This window comes from Typopeltis vanoorti, chromosome 22 (assembly GCF_054136105.1).
Source record: "Typopeltis vanoorti isolate ZY-2024b chromosome 22, IOZ_Tvanoo_1.0, whole genome shotgun sequence".
In the NCBI taxonomy this organism is placed as follows: domain Eukaryota; kingdom Metazoa; phylum Arthropoda; class Arachnida; order Uropygi; family Thelyphonidae; genus Typopeltis; species Typopeltis vanoorti.
Genome location: NC_143570.1, coordinates 65682308 through 65699751, shown reverse-complemented (window position 1 = coordinate 65699751; position 17444 = coordinate 65682308). Strand labels below are relative to the sequence as shown.

The following is a 17444-nucleotide window of genomic DNA, read 5'->3' as shown; positions in this document are numbered from 1 at the left end:
GCCGTACCAAGGAAGAACTGAATTCAAATCTAGTCGACTAGAGGAAATTTTTGTAAGCTTTTTTTTTGACCGGTTCCCGAGTTAGTCGATCTATGGCACGGGCAAGCAGGTTTTTTCTCTCGTAAACTCAAGAAAATCGACCTAACCCACACTAAATATATTAAATATTAATTGCATTGTGTTAGGGTGCACTAGATGGCGGCCCTTATTGAGCCGTCTCTTTACTGCGTGTCGCTTAATTAGTGATTATTATTATTACTATTATTATGTGACACCACCAGGGAGTCCAAAGACTCATGGAGGGAGGGTGTGCCAACAGCATCGGAGGGTATGCTAACAGCTTAACTTTTTGCGTGAGCCATTGGTAGCAGAGGCTAATAATAATATTAGTAGCAGTGCCATTAGTAGCAATCGACCAACCTTTGCTGGTAACCCTTGGACCAGCTCTCTCTGATTGACTGCCACTGGAGATTGAACTGCTCGCTCAGTTTCCAAAAGTTAGATAGGGCTAAAAGGGCCTTGCCTACTCCCTATACGAAAATAAAAAATGCATTAGCTGAACAATGATTTATAAGGCATGTGGAGTGAAGTCAATTCAGGACCGGATTTACATATAAGTAGAGAAGCTAGTGCTTAGCCTAATGCTGCATGATAGTTCTTTCTCAGTACAGAAAACGTAAAATTTACTGAGTGGATAGGACAAAGTATAGCTTAGGGAACCAAGTAACCTTAAACCTGGTCCTGAGTCTATTTATCAAAAATAACTTTAGTTTTTACTGTATTAACTGCGATGGTGTTGAAGGTACATGCCTTCATATTATTCCCTTGTATTGATCCGTGTGGGAAATCTTGTTAGAAATATTCCTTTTAGCCTCTATGTGTATTTAACATAATGACTGGCCTGGTTGGCTGAGTGGTTAGCGTATCCGCTCTCCAACGCTATATATTCGTATATGTAGCGTATTGTAGAGTAGGTACCCTTCCTCGATGGGTACCTACTCTACAATATGATGGGTCTTTGGACTCCCTGCAGATGTTATGTAATAATAATAACTATAATTTTGAAACCCTTACAAAAATTTTAAGGGTTCCAGTTTTCCTTTCAAATGTATCCAGTGCTACGAAGGGACATACTGAAATCATATACTGCAATAAGTGGGATGATGAAGTTATGTTACTGTTTGTAAAAAAATCCTAGAATTTTATAGGGCCATTTCTATTCCCGTTTCTATAGAGTAAAAATATTTTCGCAAGAATGCTCAGAGTCTCCCGAGGTAATTCGTTCACATGTCACATTAAACAGAAACCAACGAATTATACTTCATGAAATCTGGAAGTCTTTAATTCGTATATGTAGCATTCAAAACCTGTTATTATTATTATTATTATTATTATTCCTGCTACCTTCAAGGAGTCCGAAGACTCATCGCGGGAGAACATCTACAACTGTCTCTACACCTAACCGCTACTACGAATCATCTTCATCAACTGCCCACCTCCAACACCACGACAACTAGTAAGTTTTGTCTGTAAATTGCGTGTGTTCTGAAGGGCCGATTTGTATGTATGCGGGATGAAAAACCCGAGTTTCCGGGAGAAAAAACCCTGCTACCTCCGTATGAGATCGGCTAACTCACCTTCGATTGAAATCGACCAGATAAAGATTCCTCCCGTTATGCCAGCAATCATTGACGAGATCTCATACAGAGGCAGCAAGATTTTTTTTCCTGGAAACACTAGTTTTTCATTCCGCATATAGGTAATTTGGCGATGAGAACACAACCAATTTTATTCTTTTTTGCAGACTAGTTGACTACTTGGCAGCAGCTGGCTGTTCTCAGATTCTTCTCTCCACGATTCTCCCAGTCATTATTCGGTAAGCATCTTTTCTCCATCGCTTTCACAATGATCCATTTCAGCGTAGCCCTTTGGTCTTCCGCTTTTTTCCTTCAAAGGGATTGACCAGTTCATAGTTCTTAGTGGTCACCTTCTTCTGTCATTCATTCCTTCTTCTGTCACTTCTTCTGTCATCAGTTCTTCTGTCATTCTCTAGACGTGTCCATATAATTTATCTATCTCTATCTTCAACATAATAGGCTGTTCAACTTTAATCTCTGTTCGAATATATGCATTACCTAGAAGAACCATTTGTCTGGACTACACTCGTCTGAAGATCCATTTCCACAACTGCTTGTTTCCTTTGGCTGTTAGTGAGTGTCCAACACTCACATCCATAAGTCATTACACTCTATAATCTAATGAGACAGCATTTTCTTAATGTTCCTTGAGATGCTATGACTCCATAAATCACCATTCAAGATTCTAATAGTCCCTTGTGTCTGCTCTGTTCGAAATGCTATGTCCATTTCAAGCACAATTTACAAAAAAAAAAATAATAATAATAATAAAAATAAATAATTAAAAAATAAACCTGTTAGTTGTGGTGATCGGCGGTAGATGGAACTGTGTGCTGATGGCAGTAGTGTCGTCGTCGGAGTAAACGGCGAGTGGTGTATAGTAGAGTAGGGTAACCTCCTGCGATGAGTCCTTGGTGGTGTTACGTAATAATAACAACTTTTAAACAAGATGTAGAGGCTACGCACGATGTGCTAATGATTCGCGTGATTAATTGACTTCACTTTCAATTCGTAAAATAACTGATGCTTGAAGCATTTAGGTCTCTAAATTTTCCTGAAGATGCAGTCAGACAATAGACAGCGAAACATGTAGAAGAATTATTTAGTGTTTAATCCGTCCTAATTATTTATATAAAATCACAGCTAATTGAAAATTGTGAGTATGAATGGAATGAATGAATTTTCCTGAAATAATATATTTCAGGAAAATTTGATTACTTCTCAAATTTTTCTTAGTTGATCTGTCTACATTACATCGATGTATGCTACTGTATATTATAATATTCTCAAGTCGAGCAATAACAGGAGCTATAGTTTCAAAGCTTTCAAATAACGGTCAGAGCCAAGTTTTCTGTCCTTGACTCACTTAAACGTCATAGATGACGCTAGTGGGCTTATTTAGTGTTAGAGTATAGTATGCTAGCAGTACTATTTGTGCTGTGAATTTTATGAAAAATTAATGGGAATAAAAGCGAAAAAGAAAGCTGCAAATATCCTTAATTTTATATTCCTTTGCGAAGTTTTGCTTTAATGGAAATATTAATTTTAAGAAATTTTAGATTCTGTTTTCATCTAATATTTGATTATAGGATTAATCTCTTAAGATAACGAGATGACGGACGATACTCCGTACGTTGTTGGGATTACTTTGTCGCCATCAGCAACTTTATATGTTGATCAGCCTACCGATTACCGAAAATTGCATCCATCGTCAGAGTACATCAGTCCTAAGAAAAAGCCTACATCGTTTCAGATTACGAGTGTAACAGTTCAAGGTTCACGATTAAACAGCGAACTGGATGGTGGTGACGATAGCGCTGATGATTTGGATGAGAGTCACGCTGACGAAATATTGGATAGCTCGAAATCTGTAGATGGAGACAATCACCACTCATCAGATGAACTAAGTAGTAATTTGGAAGATTTATCGCCATGCAGCGGTCCGATAATATTTGCGAACATTTCTCCTAGTAATAATGAATCACTTTTGAAGGTTGGCTTGCCTCTTAGTATAAGCGTTTCTCCTACCTTTCCAACTGATGGGAGAAATATAAATGAAGGAGTAACAATGATGACGAGTAGTGATACAACACCAGTTAGTTCTCAGGTTCCTGTAATGAATCATCTACCAGAGCATTGGCAACACAGGTTTAAAGTAGTCAAACTAGTAAGTACCGAACCATTCAAACGTGGTAGATGGGTGTGTATGGATTTTGTGGATCCTCCAACAGTACATTATGAGACCAAGAATGATTTCGTACGTTCTACTAATGAAAGAAAAGTTTCACAGCACGAGAGAGTAATGAGCTCAAGAAACCGCCATCCAGCATCAAAGAATGCAGTAGCACATTTGTACGAAATACCTGTTGAACAATCATATCCTTCAAACGTATCACTGAGTTCACAGTCTGCCTCCCAGTCGTTATATGGGATTATTTTGCCAGTTAACGGAAATCAGCCACCTCAGATGACATGTATACAGAATATTGGCCTTCAGACGACAAGAACTCATTCAGAAGTGCCTGAACTGATTCACCAAAGGATTAATGCTCATCACCAAAATTCTCAAGGCAGAGAAAATGCTTTAGAAAACTTGAAGTCTGATGAAATGTATAGTGATATTACACTAAATACAACACAGCAAACATATGCCAATACTGTATCATCAGGACCTAGCATAAATATACCTGCTCGTTGTTTGAATGACAATTCTGGTGACACTATCCACTCACTAGACATTACTAATGGCAATATGCAATACTTACTGCCAGTGGTAAATCATTCTGTAGAAGTAAATTCTCTGGAGATGCTTCAGAATATAAATGTTCAGAATGTTTGCGATGAAGATTCAGAAAGGTTAGTTGAATTTTATTTGCAATCAAATTATAGTTATATAACTATACTTGCTTTTTTTTTTCTTGTCAGTCTTTTAAATTAAATGCCTTTTACATTTAAGTGTTAATGATTTTATACATATATAATTGCTAATGATATTTACACACACACACACACACACACATATATATATATATATTAAAAATTAAAAATCTTGCAGTAATCATATCTAGATTGCTTGTTGTGTTGTATAAAAGGAGTACAAACTAAGGGAGAATAAAATTTACCTTATCTATAAAAATAAAAATTCAAAATGTGTGTGTGAAAGATTTTGAAAGGTTAGTGGAATTTTATCTGCAGTCAAGTTGTAGTTATATACTATACCTGATATTTTATTCATTTGTTTGTTGATGTCAGTCAGTCCTTTAAATGGAATGACATTATTTTCCCATTTAAGATAGATGTATTAAGTGATTTTATTTTTTTTGTAGTTATTCCAGTGCAGTGGCATAAACCCTTGATTATGTTATTACATAAAAAGGGCAGTAGAGATGATGTTGACTATAGGCTAATCAGTTCGCTATCACAGTTGTATGAAATGCTTATATTCATTATATTAAATAGGATCACAAGGTTTTTTTGGATGAAGCACAGTCATATGAACAAGAAGGATTCAGAGCAAGATTCTCCACAATAGATCACATCCACACAATTAACCAAGTAATAAAAAAAAGTAAATGAATATAATCTTCCTGCATATTTAATGTTTGTAGATTTTTAAAAAGCCTTTTATTTTCTATATCAGTCAGAAATAATAAACAGCTTAAAACAACAAGCCATCTCAGCAAGGTATATCAGGTTATTAAACATATTAAAACTTAACAGCAAAGCTAGAAATCAAGGAAAGGTATTACTATTTTTTTTTTTTTTTTGGTATTGGGAGAGAAGTAAGGCAAGGGGATCTTATATTACCTGAATTGTTTTGTGCTACATTAGAAGTCATTAAGAACATCTTTAAAGGTACCTGTGGCATGACTATAAATAATAAATTATGCGATAACCACAGTAACCACTTTAATGAAATTTATTTATTTATTTATGCTTATGGCTACATGAAACTTGCAAGTGAAAAGTACAATCACAATTTCCAGGAACAAATGATGAAAATCTTAACATATAAAATTTTTTTATATGTTAAGACTTTGATTACATAAAAGGCACAACCTGTTTTCTAAGTCTTTCTTTTTTGATTAAAATAAAGCAAAAGTAACTTGTCAGAATCAAGCCGGGGCAATTATCGTCCTGCTGCACCAAGTATGACAAGACTGCATGTTCTCACAACACTTCACAACATAAATATAGCTGTATCCGAGGTTTAATTAAAGAGCAGTTGTGTCTTGTGCGAGAAACTTGATCTATTAGAGGAGGCCCATTTCACATTGCATTATCATCTTCTAACATGAGGAGGAGTTCTGCTAATACTATGACGAGGACTATGAGAATAACATCGTCGTGGTGAGACGGGACCATGATCTTCTGTTTCCTCCATAACCACCACCACGACCATACCAACTACAGGTCAAGGTCCAGTCCGGAAAGCCAATCCAAGGCCTCATCCGTCCCCTTGTGGATGTCCTGTAGGCCACCACCGTGAAATTGGTGCCTTGGGCAGTCATACACAATACGAGTAATCGTCTGAGCTACAGGCAAGCAATCACAATAAGGGTGATCCAACAGCTCCCATTTATGTAGAAGATAGCCACAATCTGCCCTGATTAGTTCTGATCCTGTTTATTAATGACCAGATCTTCCTAGGAAGAGCAAAACCAGGCTGTGGAGCACAGGGATCTTTTACCAGGAAGCCGATTGTTGGGAGATGGTTAGACCAGTGTTCTCTCCATATGTCAGACACTGATGGCAGCGCAGCTGAAGAGAGTTCATCCATGGACCAGAGAGGCTTTTTAGATTTGAGGCAAAGACTAGGTGGATTTATGAGTCTGGTGCAGGGGCAGGAGTGGATTGCTCTTTGCTTTATTAAATTCCTTAATTGAGGCTTGTCTTCTCCGTATGTTTGGTGGAGCAATGTTAGATAGTACAGGCAGCCTGGAGAGAGGGGTGCTTCTCACTGTCCCACTAATTGTGCACATGGTAGAGTTTAGCTGGGTGTCTATAATGTTAGTGTGCGCACTTCTTTCCCAGACAGGGGCACAATATTCTGCTGCAGAGAATGCGAGGGCTAGTGCAGACGACCTTAGGACTTCTGCACCAGAACCCCATTGTTTCTGGTTTTAATTTTATTGGAGAGGTTGATGATGTGCCTTTTATAGGTTAGGCTTCTCTCCAGGCTCACTCTAAGGTATTTTGGGTGAGGCTCGTGTTCCACCATTTTTCCACAGAAAGAAGGGTTGAGTTGTCGATTCACCTCTGCATTGTACAGGTGAAATACTGAGGACACTGTTTTTGTTGGATTTGGCTTCAAGTACCACTGCTTGAAGTACTCTTCCAGGGTGTTCAGGTCTGTATTCAAGGTTGATTCTAGGTTGGCAAAGGAGGTGGATTGATGTAAGATCGCTAGGTCATCGGCGTACATGTACTTGCTTGATCTGGTATGAGGTAGATCATACATGTAGATGTTAAAAAGTAAAGGGATAACAGATTCCTGAGAAGACCATTGTGAAGGAATCCTGACCTGCTCTTTTTTCTGCCAATATGGACCCGGATCTTTCTGTTGGAGAGAATAGATTCAAATTGTAAAGTTTTTTTGCACTTTACAATATTCCCTAGTTTTTGGAGGAGGCCCCTGATCCAGACAGTATCATAAGCTGATGTTAGGTCAATGAAAGTGGCTTCAGATTTAAGTTTCTTCTGGAAGCCTGCTTCAATTTCAGTTGTCAGGGCCAGGACCTGGTCACAGCAACTTTCTGGCCTGAAGCCAGCTTGTTCAGTTGGGAGAGCTCTTTTGATGAGTGGTGAAATTCTTTTAAGGAGAATTCTTTCAAAGAGCTTAAAGGTGGTGCAAAGCAAGGAGGTAGGTCGTAGGTTTTTCACATCATTTGGATCTTTCCCTGGCTTTGGCACAGCAATTATTTTGGCTTCCCGCCACAGTTTTGGCAGTTTCCCAGTCATGATAATTTCTGAGAAAAGGGCGGCCAGCCATGTTTGGCCCTATTGACCAAGATGTTTTAGGAACTCAGGGAGGATACCAACCGCTCCTGCAGCTTTGCCATTCTTGGTGAGTTTTAAGACGATTTGTACCTCTTCTGGAGATACTGGGTTTATGAGTTCAGGAAGCTCGGGTTCCGTCTTCAGGATTTGTCTGATGGAAGCTTGTACAGCAATTTTTCTGGTAGAGCTGGGATAAATCTTGGAGGTTTTCAATAAATGATTAGCCATTTGATCATGAGTTATCTCTGTTGTGCGTCGTTGGCTATGCTTCACCTAATTTTCTCAGAAGTGACCAGCTTCTCTGACTAGATGTGACAAAATGGAGTTTGTTGATGGTTGAGTTCCATCTTTCCTTTCTGCTTTTATCCAGGGTTAATATGAGCTCCTTAGCAACAGTTGGATCTTCAGTTTCCTCATATTTGGCTAGGAGTTCCTCACTTTCTCTACTCCAAAATGGGATATATTGTTTTCTGTAGCCTCTAGGGATAGAGGCTTTTGCTGCAGATTTGAGTAGTTTAACAAATCTAGGATAGCAATTATGAGTAGGCGGAATTGCTCTAATGGTTTGATCGATTTGTTTCTGAAATGCAGTCCAGTTGGACCTGCTGAGATTCCATTTAGCGATTGGTGTTCCGCTGATGACTGGGATTGATATTCCTATCTCTAGTAATGTAGGACGATGTTGACTATTAGGGAATCTGTTGAGGATGGTTTTCTGGTTAATGGAAGAGGGTGGTCTTCGGAGTCTTTAGTGACTATGCACAGATCTGGGGTGTAGGTTCTGTTCCATCTGACTGAGTAAAGAGTGCCATCCTGCCTTGCATCATAATTCAAATACAGGTTATATGTATCCATCCAGTCAACTAGAGTATTACCATCCCGGTTGTTAGAGGAATAGCCCCACACGGTGTGATGAGAATTGAAGTCCCCTACATAGATAGCAGGGTGAGGTGGAGGCCAGTCCATCTGATCGGGCCAGGATTGCGATGGAGGTTTGTAGACATTGTTGATGGTGGTATTTTGAACCTTAATACCTATGGAGTATTCTGTATCAGTAACACTTTGGGTTATATCATTGAGACCAGGCTGGATGTAGGTTGCTAGGCCATGCTTGAGTTGGCAGTTATAGGATATGAGAATTAGTCCTGGGATCTTTAATCTATTGAGGGCTGTGTCAGGCACATGAGTTTCCTGGAGAGCCAAGGCATCACTTGCGTTATCTTTGGCTATTTTGCTGATGGATTTGGATAGCCCTTCTATGTTTAGGGAACATATCTAGGTTGCTAGGCCATGCTTGAGATGGCAATTATAGGACACGAGAATTAGTCCTGGGATCTTTAATCTATTGAGGGCTGTGTCAGGCACATGAGTTTCCTGGAGAGCCAAGGCATCATTTGCATTATCTTTGGCTATTTTGCTGATGACTTTGGATTTGGATAGCCCTTCTATGTTTAGGGAACATATCTTGAGGTAGTGTTCATTAGGGGACTGTAACATTTTTTCAAAGCTTGCCCTCCACCTAAACAAGCAACGCGATCCTTTTTATTCTGGGCGATGATCGAGCCAGCATGGAACGTTTTATGTTTTGTATTCATCATAATTGTAAGTAGTCCAGGAGGCTTTATTATTAGAGAAATTTATTATCTTTAAGAACATCTTATTACAGAACTGGAATTAGCATAAATGGAAACAATTGCATTCACTTATGTTTTGCAGATGACTTGTTCTTTTAGCAAAAAAATAAAGAAAGTCAAGAAATGGTAAATTACCTTAACAGAGAAGCAGGAAAAAAAGGTTTGAAGAGTAATATAACTAAAACCAAACTGATGATAAATTCAGATCAAACCAAACTAAAATTAACAAATAATTGTATTGAAGTTGTGGAGGCCAAAAAATTCTTTTGGTGAATACACTGGTAGCTAGTGCCTATATAAATTTTCTCTTCACATTGTTATTATTATTATTATTATTATTCAGGCCTCCAAGGAGTCAAAAGACTCATCGAGGGAGGTCCTTCCTAAGACATAAAGTCTGTCAAGACTCACTGAGGGGAGGTCCCCCCCTGAGAAACACAAAGTCTATCATACCACTCTTTAAACTCACTGACCGTTCTCGCTCCCACCACTCCATCAGGCAATGCATTCCACGGCTCAACCACCCTCCACACAAAGAAACCACTCCTTACCCTCTTGCTCACAGTTTCCTTTCGTAACTTCCAGGGATGGCCTCTTGTCATCACTCCTTCCCGCTGATCAACCAAGCGAAAGAACTCCCCAGTGTCAACCCTGTAACCATCTCTCAACAGTTTAAAAGTCTCAATCATATCACCTCTCCTTCTTCTATCCACCAAACTCTGCAGTCCACATTCTCTCAGCCGATCCTCATAACTATCCTTGTACAGTCCTGAAACCATCTTTGTCATCCGTCTTTGTATCCTTTCCACAGTTAATTTATCCCCTTCAAATCCTGGGGACCAAATCTGAGAACAATAGTCCAAGTGTGGTCTGATCAGAGACTTATACAACGGAATGATAACCCTCTTATCTCTGCAGGTCAGTGTCCTTCTCATAATAGCAGCAATCCTCTGTGTTACCTTCACCACCTTTGCAATACGTCCCCTAAATTTCAGGTTTCTATCAATCATCAACCCCAGATCTCTTGTCTCCCCTACTTCCTCCAGTATAACTCCTCCCATAGAGTATGCAGCATCCCATCGATGTTTCCCAAACCTCAAGACCTTACATTTTGCTGCATTAAACTGACCCCCATTCATCTGCCCATCTATCTAGCTTATTTAAATCCTCTTGCAGGGCTACCACATCTGCACTATTACTAATAATCCTTCCCAGCTTCGCATCATCTGCAAACAACTGAATATCCCCCTGCAATCCACTGGCTATATCATTGATATAAAGGTTAAACAATATAGGTCCTAGTACTGAGCCCTGTGGGACCCCACTTGTAACCCTCTGCCTCCTGGAAACTGCTCCACCATACACAACTCTCTGATACCTATCAGACAGCCAATCCTGAATCCAGTTGACCAATCTGACATCCAGACCCATGTGCTGCAACTTAAATATCAGCTTATCATGTGGCACCCTGTCAAATGCCTTCGCCAAGTCTAAGAAAATTGCAGTATATGCCTTTCCCTCATCTAATGTTCTTGTAACTTTATTATGAAAGGCTAGCATATTGCTAAAACAAGAGCGTCCTTTCACAAATCCATGTTGATTCTCACAGATAACTTTACCCTCATCTGCCCAATGCTGTACACGGTCCCTCACTACTTTCTCCAAGATCTTAACAACTACTGATGACACACAGACTGGCCTATAATTAGACACTTCCAGTCTGTTACCACCCTTATGCAATGGCACTATCTTACCTTCCTTCCATTCCCTGGGCACCTTTGCCAAAGCCAGACTTTCATTGAAAAGCCACGTTAAAGGTACTGTCAATTCCCTAGCACATTCTCTCAAAACTCATGGCGAAATACCATCCAATCCCACAGCTTTACTGACATCCAGAGTACTCAGTATCTGAAACACACTCTCCTCCTGTACCTCTAAACCTCGTACCAGTCCTATCCCTCTAGCATTAAAACTGACTCCTCTAGGATGAACTCCAATAAAGTGTTCATTGAACAATTCCACTATGTCCTCTGCATCAGTCACTCTATTCCCATTTTTATCCCACAATATCATTCTTCCACAGTCATTTCTCCTCCTACTGGCCACATAGCTAAAAAATTCCCTAGGATTTTCTTTGGATCTTAGGGCCAATCTCCTCTCATATTCCAGTTTCGCTTTCCTTACCACACTAGTCACTCTTCTGGCCTGTGTCTTATATTCCTCATGCATCTCTTCACCTGTCTCCTTATATCTCTTCCATAGCCTCTTTTTCGCATGCAATTCCTGTTTAATATTGTTTGTCATCCACTTTACTCCAAATTGCGTCCTCTTCTTCACATTGTACTGTAGAATAAGTTTATTCATTACCCTTGGAAATCCTTTTGAACAATTAAGTATGTGCTGTTATCCAACACAATTTCAGCCATAGCACAGTGCAGAGATTTTTTAGATTATTCATTAATGTCAAATAACAGTTGTTGTTTTGATGGATTTCCTTGGATTCTGACCTCTTACTTGTTCTTGCATTGTGTTGTGATATTTCAGTTTCATTTTGTTTGAGATTCATCACTATGCTAGAATTTTTATATGATTAATCATAGATGTATTTCCTTTTTCATGTGTCACTCCAATATCATGATCATGTTTGTCAAGGATTTAGGCCTAGAGTGGTCTGTTCTAGCCTTAGAAGTCATCGTTGAATCTCTTGCATATTTTACATTTTGCAAATTTTGAATCCTCCCATAAATTGCAAAACTACAAAATATTGTTTTTTTTAAAAATATTATTTTTAATATTTTATATTTTAATATTATTATTACTCGGCCAGCTGACCTGGCTGGCCGAGTGGTTAGCGTATCCGCTCTCCAGCCAAAGGCTGAGGATTCGAATCCCGCCGTGGGCATGGATGTTTGGGATTGTCTGTGGAAAAACTAGTAGAGGTGGTCAGCAGTAGATGGCGTTGGTGTAGTTGCGGTCAGTTGGTGGATTGAGTGGTGGAGACAGAGCTGTAGAGCAGGTGCCCTCTTTCGATGAGTCTTTGGACTCCCCGGAGGTGTGTAATAATAATAATAATAATGATTATTATTATTTATGCCAAACTTATACTCTTTTTGATATTTTTAGAAAAATGTTAATACTTTATAGTATAATCAGCTTTTAACATGCGTAATATAAACTAAAACAAAAACAAAGAAAAGTGCTTATGGCAAATGCAGCAAGCCTTTGTGCAAAGTGGCATGAGATAAGGAGAGGCTTTTCTCAATTCGTTGTATTTGTTATGATGCATGTAACGGAAATTTTTTTGCTTCAGCTGGCGAAATACTGAATCTTTTTGCTGATTCAGCTGAAGCCGAATATTTGAAAAACATGTCAAATACCAAAGCAAAAGTGAATATTTGGTTCATCTCTAGTAACAACAGCTGACAAACTTTTAACATGTCTGAATCATATCCCCTCTCCTCCTCCTACTCACGAAGCTTTGCAATTTTCATACCCCACATACCAAAGAGTAGTTACCACATTAGTAAATATTCTCTGGACCCTTTCTGATATGTCTTCATCACTCTGAAAACCAGTAATCTGTGCACAGTATTGAGGCCTGATCAAGGCCTTAGACAATGGCACCATAACTTCTTTATTTTGGCACATCAAGATCCTCTGTACCATTGCATAATCTTATGTGACAACTTCACAACTTGTGCAATGTGGCCCTCGAACTTCCTTCTCCTTCCATCTCTTGTTTCCTCATTTCAAAATTTTCCAATGAAACATATGCATTGCCTCCTATCATTGCTTACCAAATTTTAGAACCTAACAATTTTTAGCACTGAATGACAGTTCCAGTTACTTGCCCAGTCATATAGTCTATTCAAGTGCTTATGTAAGGCCACATCTCTGCTTAACTCTTCATTGTTTTGCATCATCTGCAAACAGTTGTACATCTTTAGTTAAAGTTGTCCTAGTATCATTATTATACAAGTTGAACAACAGTGGTCCCCAAACCAGACATTTGAGCCACACCACTAGTGACTTTTCTCTTTAGGAATACTACACTTTCACATACACTTGGCGATATTTTCCAGCCAGTCACCTTAACTTAACTCAACTCTTCATTGTTCTCTCCATTTTTGCATCATCTGCAAACAGTTTCACATCTTCAGTTAAACTTGTCCCAGTGTCATTATTATACAAGTTCAACATCTATCTAATTCACTGGTCTGTTATCCAATTCCATACATTTCAGTGTAGTTAGCAGTTTATTGTGTTACCAGCTTTCATGCTCACTTAATTTCACCATTTATCTATTTTACACCAACACTATTTTAACTTCCTAGAATGCATGTATTTGCTGACCTGGTTGGCTGAGTGGTTAACATATCCGCTCTTCAGACAGCAGGCTGTGGGTGAGAATTTCACTTTAGGCATGAATGTTTTGCGAATGTCTTTAGGTGGAGGATTCGTTTCATCATCAGGTGTTAGACTACTCTCTTGCTTATTTGAAGTCTGAAGTAGTTCAATGTCTGGTTTCTAGATTAAAGTTTGTAGATTATATAATCCTTAGCACATCATGATGCTAAAGTAATGTACTGTAGGCTGACTGATTTTTTTTTTTTAAGTTTTGTATTCATCATAATTGCTGTAAGTGATCAAGGAGGCTTGGTACCTTTGGACGCTTGTTTGAGACATTAGTTTCATGTTACCTGTGATTCATCTCTGGGGCTTCTTTTGTCTGAAGCACCAGCAATGTACCACTACTGGTGTGTGTGTGTGTGGGGGGCATGGGAAGGCTGTCTCAACCCCCCCATTTCATGGTGGTAGCCTACAAGGACATTCACAAGGTAACGGATGAGGCCTTGGATTGGCTTTCCAGACTGGACATTGACCTGTAGCTCTTCTGTATTCCTTTTGCCATAAGAATAAATGAATAAATAAACTGACTTCTTGAGTGGGTATTCAAATAAGAAGAAAACATTGCTGGTGTTAAGAATTCCTAGACCAATGCCCAATCACCATTGATTTCCTTTTTACCTAATTCTTCATTTATGCTGTTGTTCAGCTGTGCTCTATCAAGCATGGGATAACAAGAATTACCTTTTTTTGTAGTTTCACATATATCCTCTTCTCTGAGAAGTCCTCATATGGTGATTTATCAGCCAGGTGATTAATGTCATTCACTTTCACCAAGTGGAAACAGATATGATATCTTGTTTGCAGTAATATCTTCTGAAGCATTGGTTTCATACAAGACTCAGTGCTGATATGTCCCTTCAGTTTCATGCTGCATAAGGTATGTTGTCTTGTGGAAACTCAAGAAATTCATTTTTCTCTTTCTCTAGTAATTGATATCTAATTTGTTGAAAGTTTTTCCACTTGGTGGTTATACTATAAATTAAAGATGCCAAGAAATTATATTCTTGGTTTAATCCTTTATCCAAGTGTAAGCAAACAAAGTTTGAACATGAAGTAACTTCATGACTGGGTAACTCATCTATAGAGGCTAATGACTTCACATCAGTATCCCATAATGCAAAGCACATATCCTTATGGCCATATACAGGGTGTTCGGGATAAATTTGACATATTTATAATTAATTATATTTTTCCGTAAGTTACATGTATTAACACACACTTCTCTTCATTTAAAAGTTTGGACCCTTCTTCATTCATATACAAGATGTCAGAAAGGATGGATAGCTGGAACCCACCTGAATCATGGAAGAGAATAACTTGTATCATGATGATTCGTGCCCGCCATCAAAATAAGGATATTACGACTGCTGCCCAATGCTCCCTGAATACAGTAAAAACAATCAGGCATGAACTAGAGACTTGCAATGGTGACTACGAGGATGTAGCAAGAAGAAAGATCCCTAGCAGACGATCTGATTGCGTTCGTACAGCAGAATTCCTCGCAAATCTGCAGGAACAGGTGTTGAAGAACCCTGGCATTGGAATTCGGGCTTTGTTCGTGGAGTTGCTAACTGTAGTCAAGCCCTGGATAACAAGGGTAGCCAATGGTAGGCCGTATGTATGGCACAGGATTCGGCCCCTTGCCACACCTCTGGGAAAAGTCAAAAATGGTTGTCTGAAAATTTCTACGACTTCACCAGTCCAAATGTTTGGCCTCCAAACTCCCCAGACCTTAACCCCATGGATTATTTTGTATGGGGCGCAGTTGAAAAAGACACCAATCGCACTTCCAGTAATACAAAAGCCCAGTTAATGGATAAAATTAAAACAGTTTTTGCGGCCCTTCCCAGGGAGACTGTAGCATCAACTTGTTCGAGGTTCCGAAGCAGAATTGAAGCTGTGATCGATGCTAATGGTGGTTATTTTGAGTAAATCTTGTTGATAGTATTGTAATTAACTCTCCCTGTAATGTTTTTTTGTCAATTCATTAAATTTAATAGATACAAAGAAGATTTTCTTTTTCCTTACGAAACTGTCAAATTTATCCCGAACACCCTGTATAATACTGTGCATTCTGGGTAGTGACCCTTCCCCTAATTCTCAATAAAGGTCAAAACTCCCAGTTTTGACCTTTATTGAGGTCTCATCAGTGGAAGCCAGACCCAGAAGTAATAAGGTTGAAGTAATGCAGAAGTCATATTTCCATATACAAGTAGCCAAAAGGTGTCACACCTTATTAATAAAATACTCTGGATTAGAGATATATGTTGAAAGTTTTTCAACATATATCCCTAATTAATTAATTAATTAGAAAAGAAATTAATTTATGTATAGATTAATGTATTAGTATAAGCAAGTGGAATAAACTTCCAGCACCTATCTCTAATCCAGAGTATTTTAGTAATAAGGTGTGTGACACCTTTTGGCTACTTGTATATGGAAATGTGGTTTTTGCATTACTTCAACCTTGGTATCACTTCCGGATCTGGCTCCCACTGATGAGACCTCAACAACGGTCAAAACTGGTCTGTGAAGTGACCCTTCCCATAATGCATAGCATTATACATGTCCATAAGGATATGTGCTTTATATTATGGGATACTAAGGCAAGTGATGTGAAGTCATTAGCTTCAATAGATGAGTTGTCCAGTTGTGAAGTTACTTCAAATGCAGACTTTGTTTATTTACACTTGAGTAAAGGATTAAACCAAGAATATAATTTCTTGGTATCTTTAATTTTATATCTAATTGTTTTTTTATACAGGGTTCCAGAAATACAACATAAATCTATTAGTCCCCCCCCCCCAAGAAAAAAATTATTTGCCCAAGCTATCAATCTACTTTCTAAAACATCACCTATATTACTATAGGTGATATTTAAAAAAAAACAACAACAACTAAATGTTATGATAAAACAGAGTAATACATTCTTTATTTCACACTGTACATTGCACACAAATTATACTGGAATATGATTTCCATTAATTCAGGTTTAAAATGTATGTCACAGCAAGCTCCTCACAACTCAGGTTGTATTTCTTTCATTTGTTGCTCATAATGAAGGATGAATTTATCTGATTTATCCATAAACAGTAATTTAATAGGAAAGACAAATAATAAAATTCATGAAAACAAGAAACTCGCTTTGAAGAGAAATGACAAGTCTTGTTAAAAAAGTTGAAGGATATTATCAGGATGATGAAGTTTGTCTAGTATTCTGGTGACTAGATGGACTATTTATGTTAAGTCGCTGATAACAAAAAATCTCTCAACATTCCTTAACAGTTGACAATAGCAAATGCTTCAGCATTCCTACTGTCTGCTGACTAATAGTTGTTTGCATTTCCTCTATGGAAGGATCACAAGAACTCCATTTGTGAAACCACCCACACCATGAGCAGGTAGGTTTGGCTTGGCTAGCAGAGGTTATTTTATATTGAGTCATCAGCCCATTAACATGAATTGTTCCTCTACCCTCTAGAATTTCAGATGATTCTCACCATTCTTCCAATACCTGGACTTTTTTTTACCTGTTTTCCATTCATATATGTTGTAAATTTCATCCAGCCACCCTTGGTCTCATGTTCTTTGACACTACAGTGGTGCCAAATGGACATCAGATTTCTCTCTCCATGGTCTTTTTAGCCTTTTTACCCATGAGACTTCTGAAAAGTAGGCAGAAATCATGAAAAAATCTGGTCACCACCTTCAGATCAAACAAACGATTGGCATCTTTTCCCAAAGTATAGTTCCTAGATCAGAA

At 38.4% G+C, this 17444-nt stretch overlaps 1 protein-coding gene across 4 annotated transcripts in view; it reads left to right on the top strand.

The window, feature by feature from the left end:
* Nucleotides 1–2521: 2521 nt before the first annotated feature.
* Nucleotides 2522–17444, top strand: part of LOC150094466 (uncharacterized) — a 260807-nt gene continuing 245884 nt past the window's right edge. For all 4 annotated transcript variants that reach the window (XM_090411973.1, XM_090411971.1, XM_090411974.1 and 1 more), the window contains exon 1: nucleotides 2522–4493. In XM_090411973.1, the coding sequence (XP_090268099.1) occupies nucleotides 3250–4493 (1244 nt within the window). In that variant the 5' untranslated portion in view covers nucleotides 2522–3249. The remainder of the gene's footprint in view (nucleotides 4494–17444) is intronic.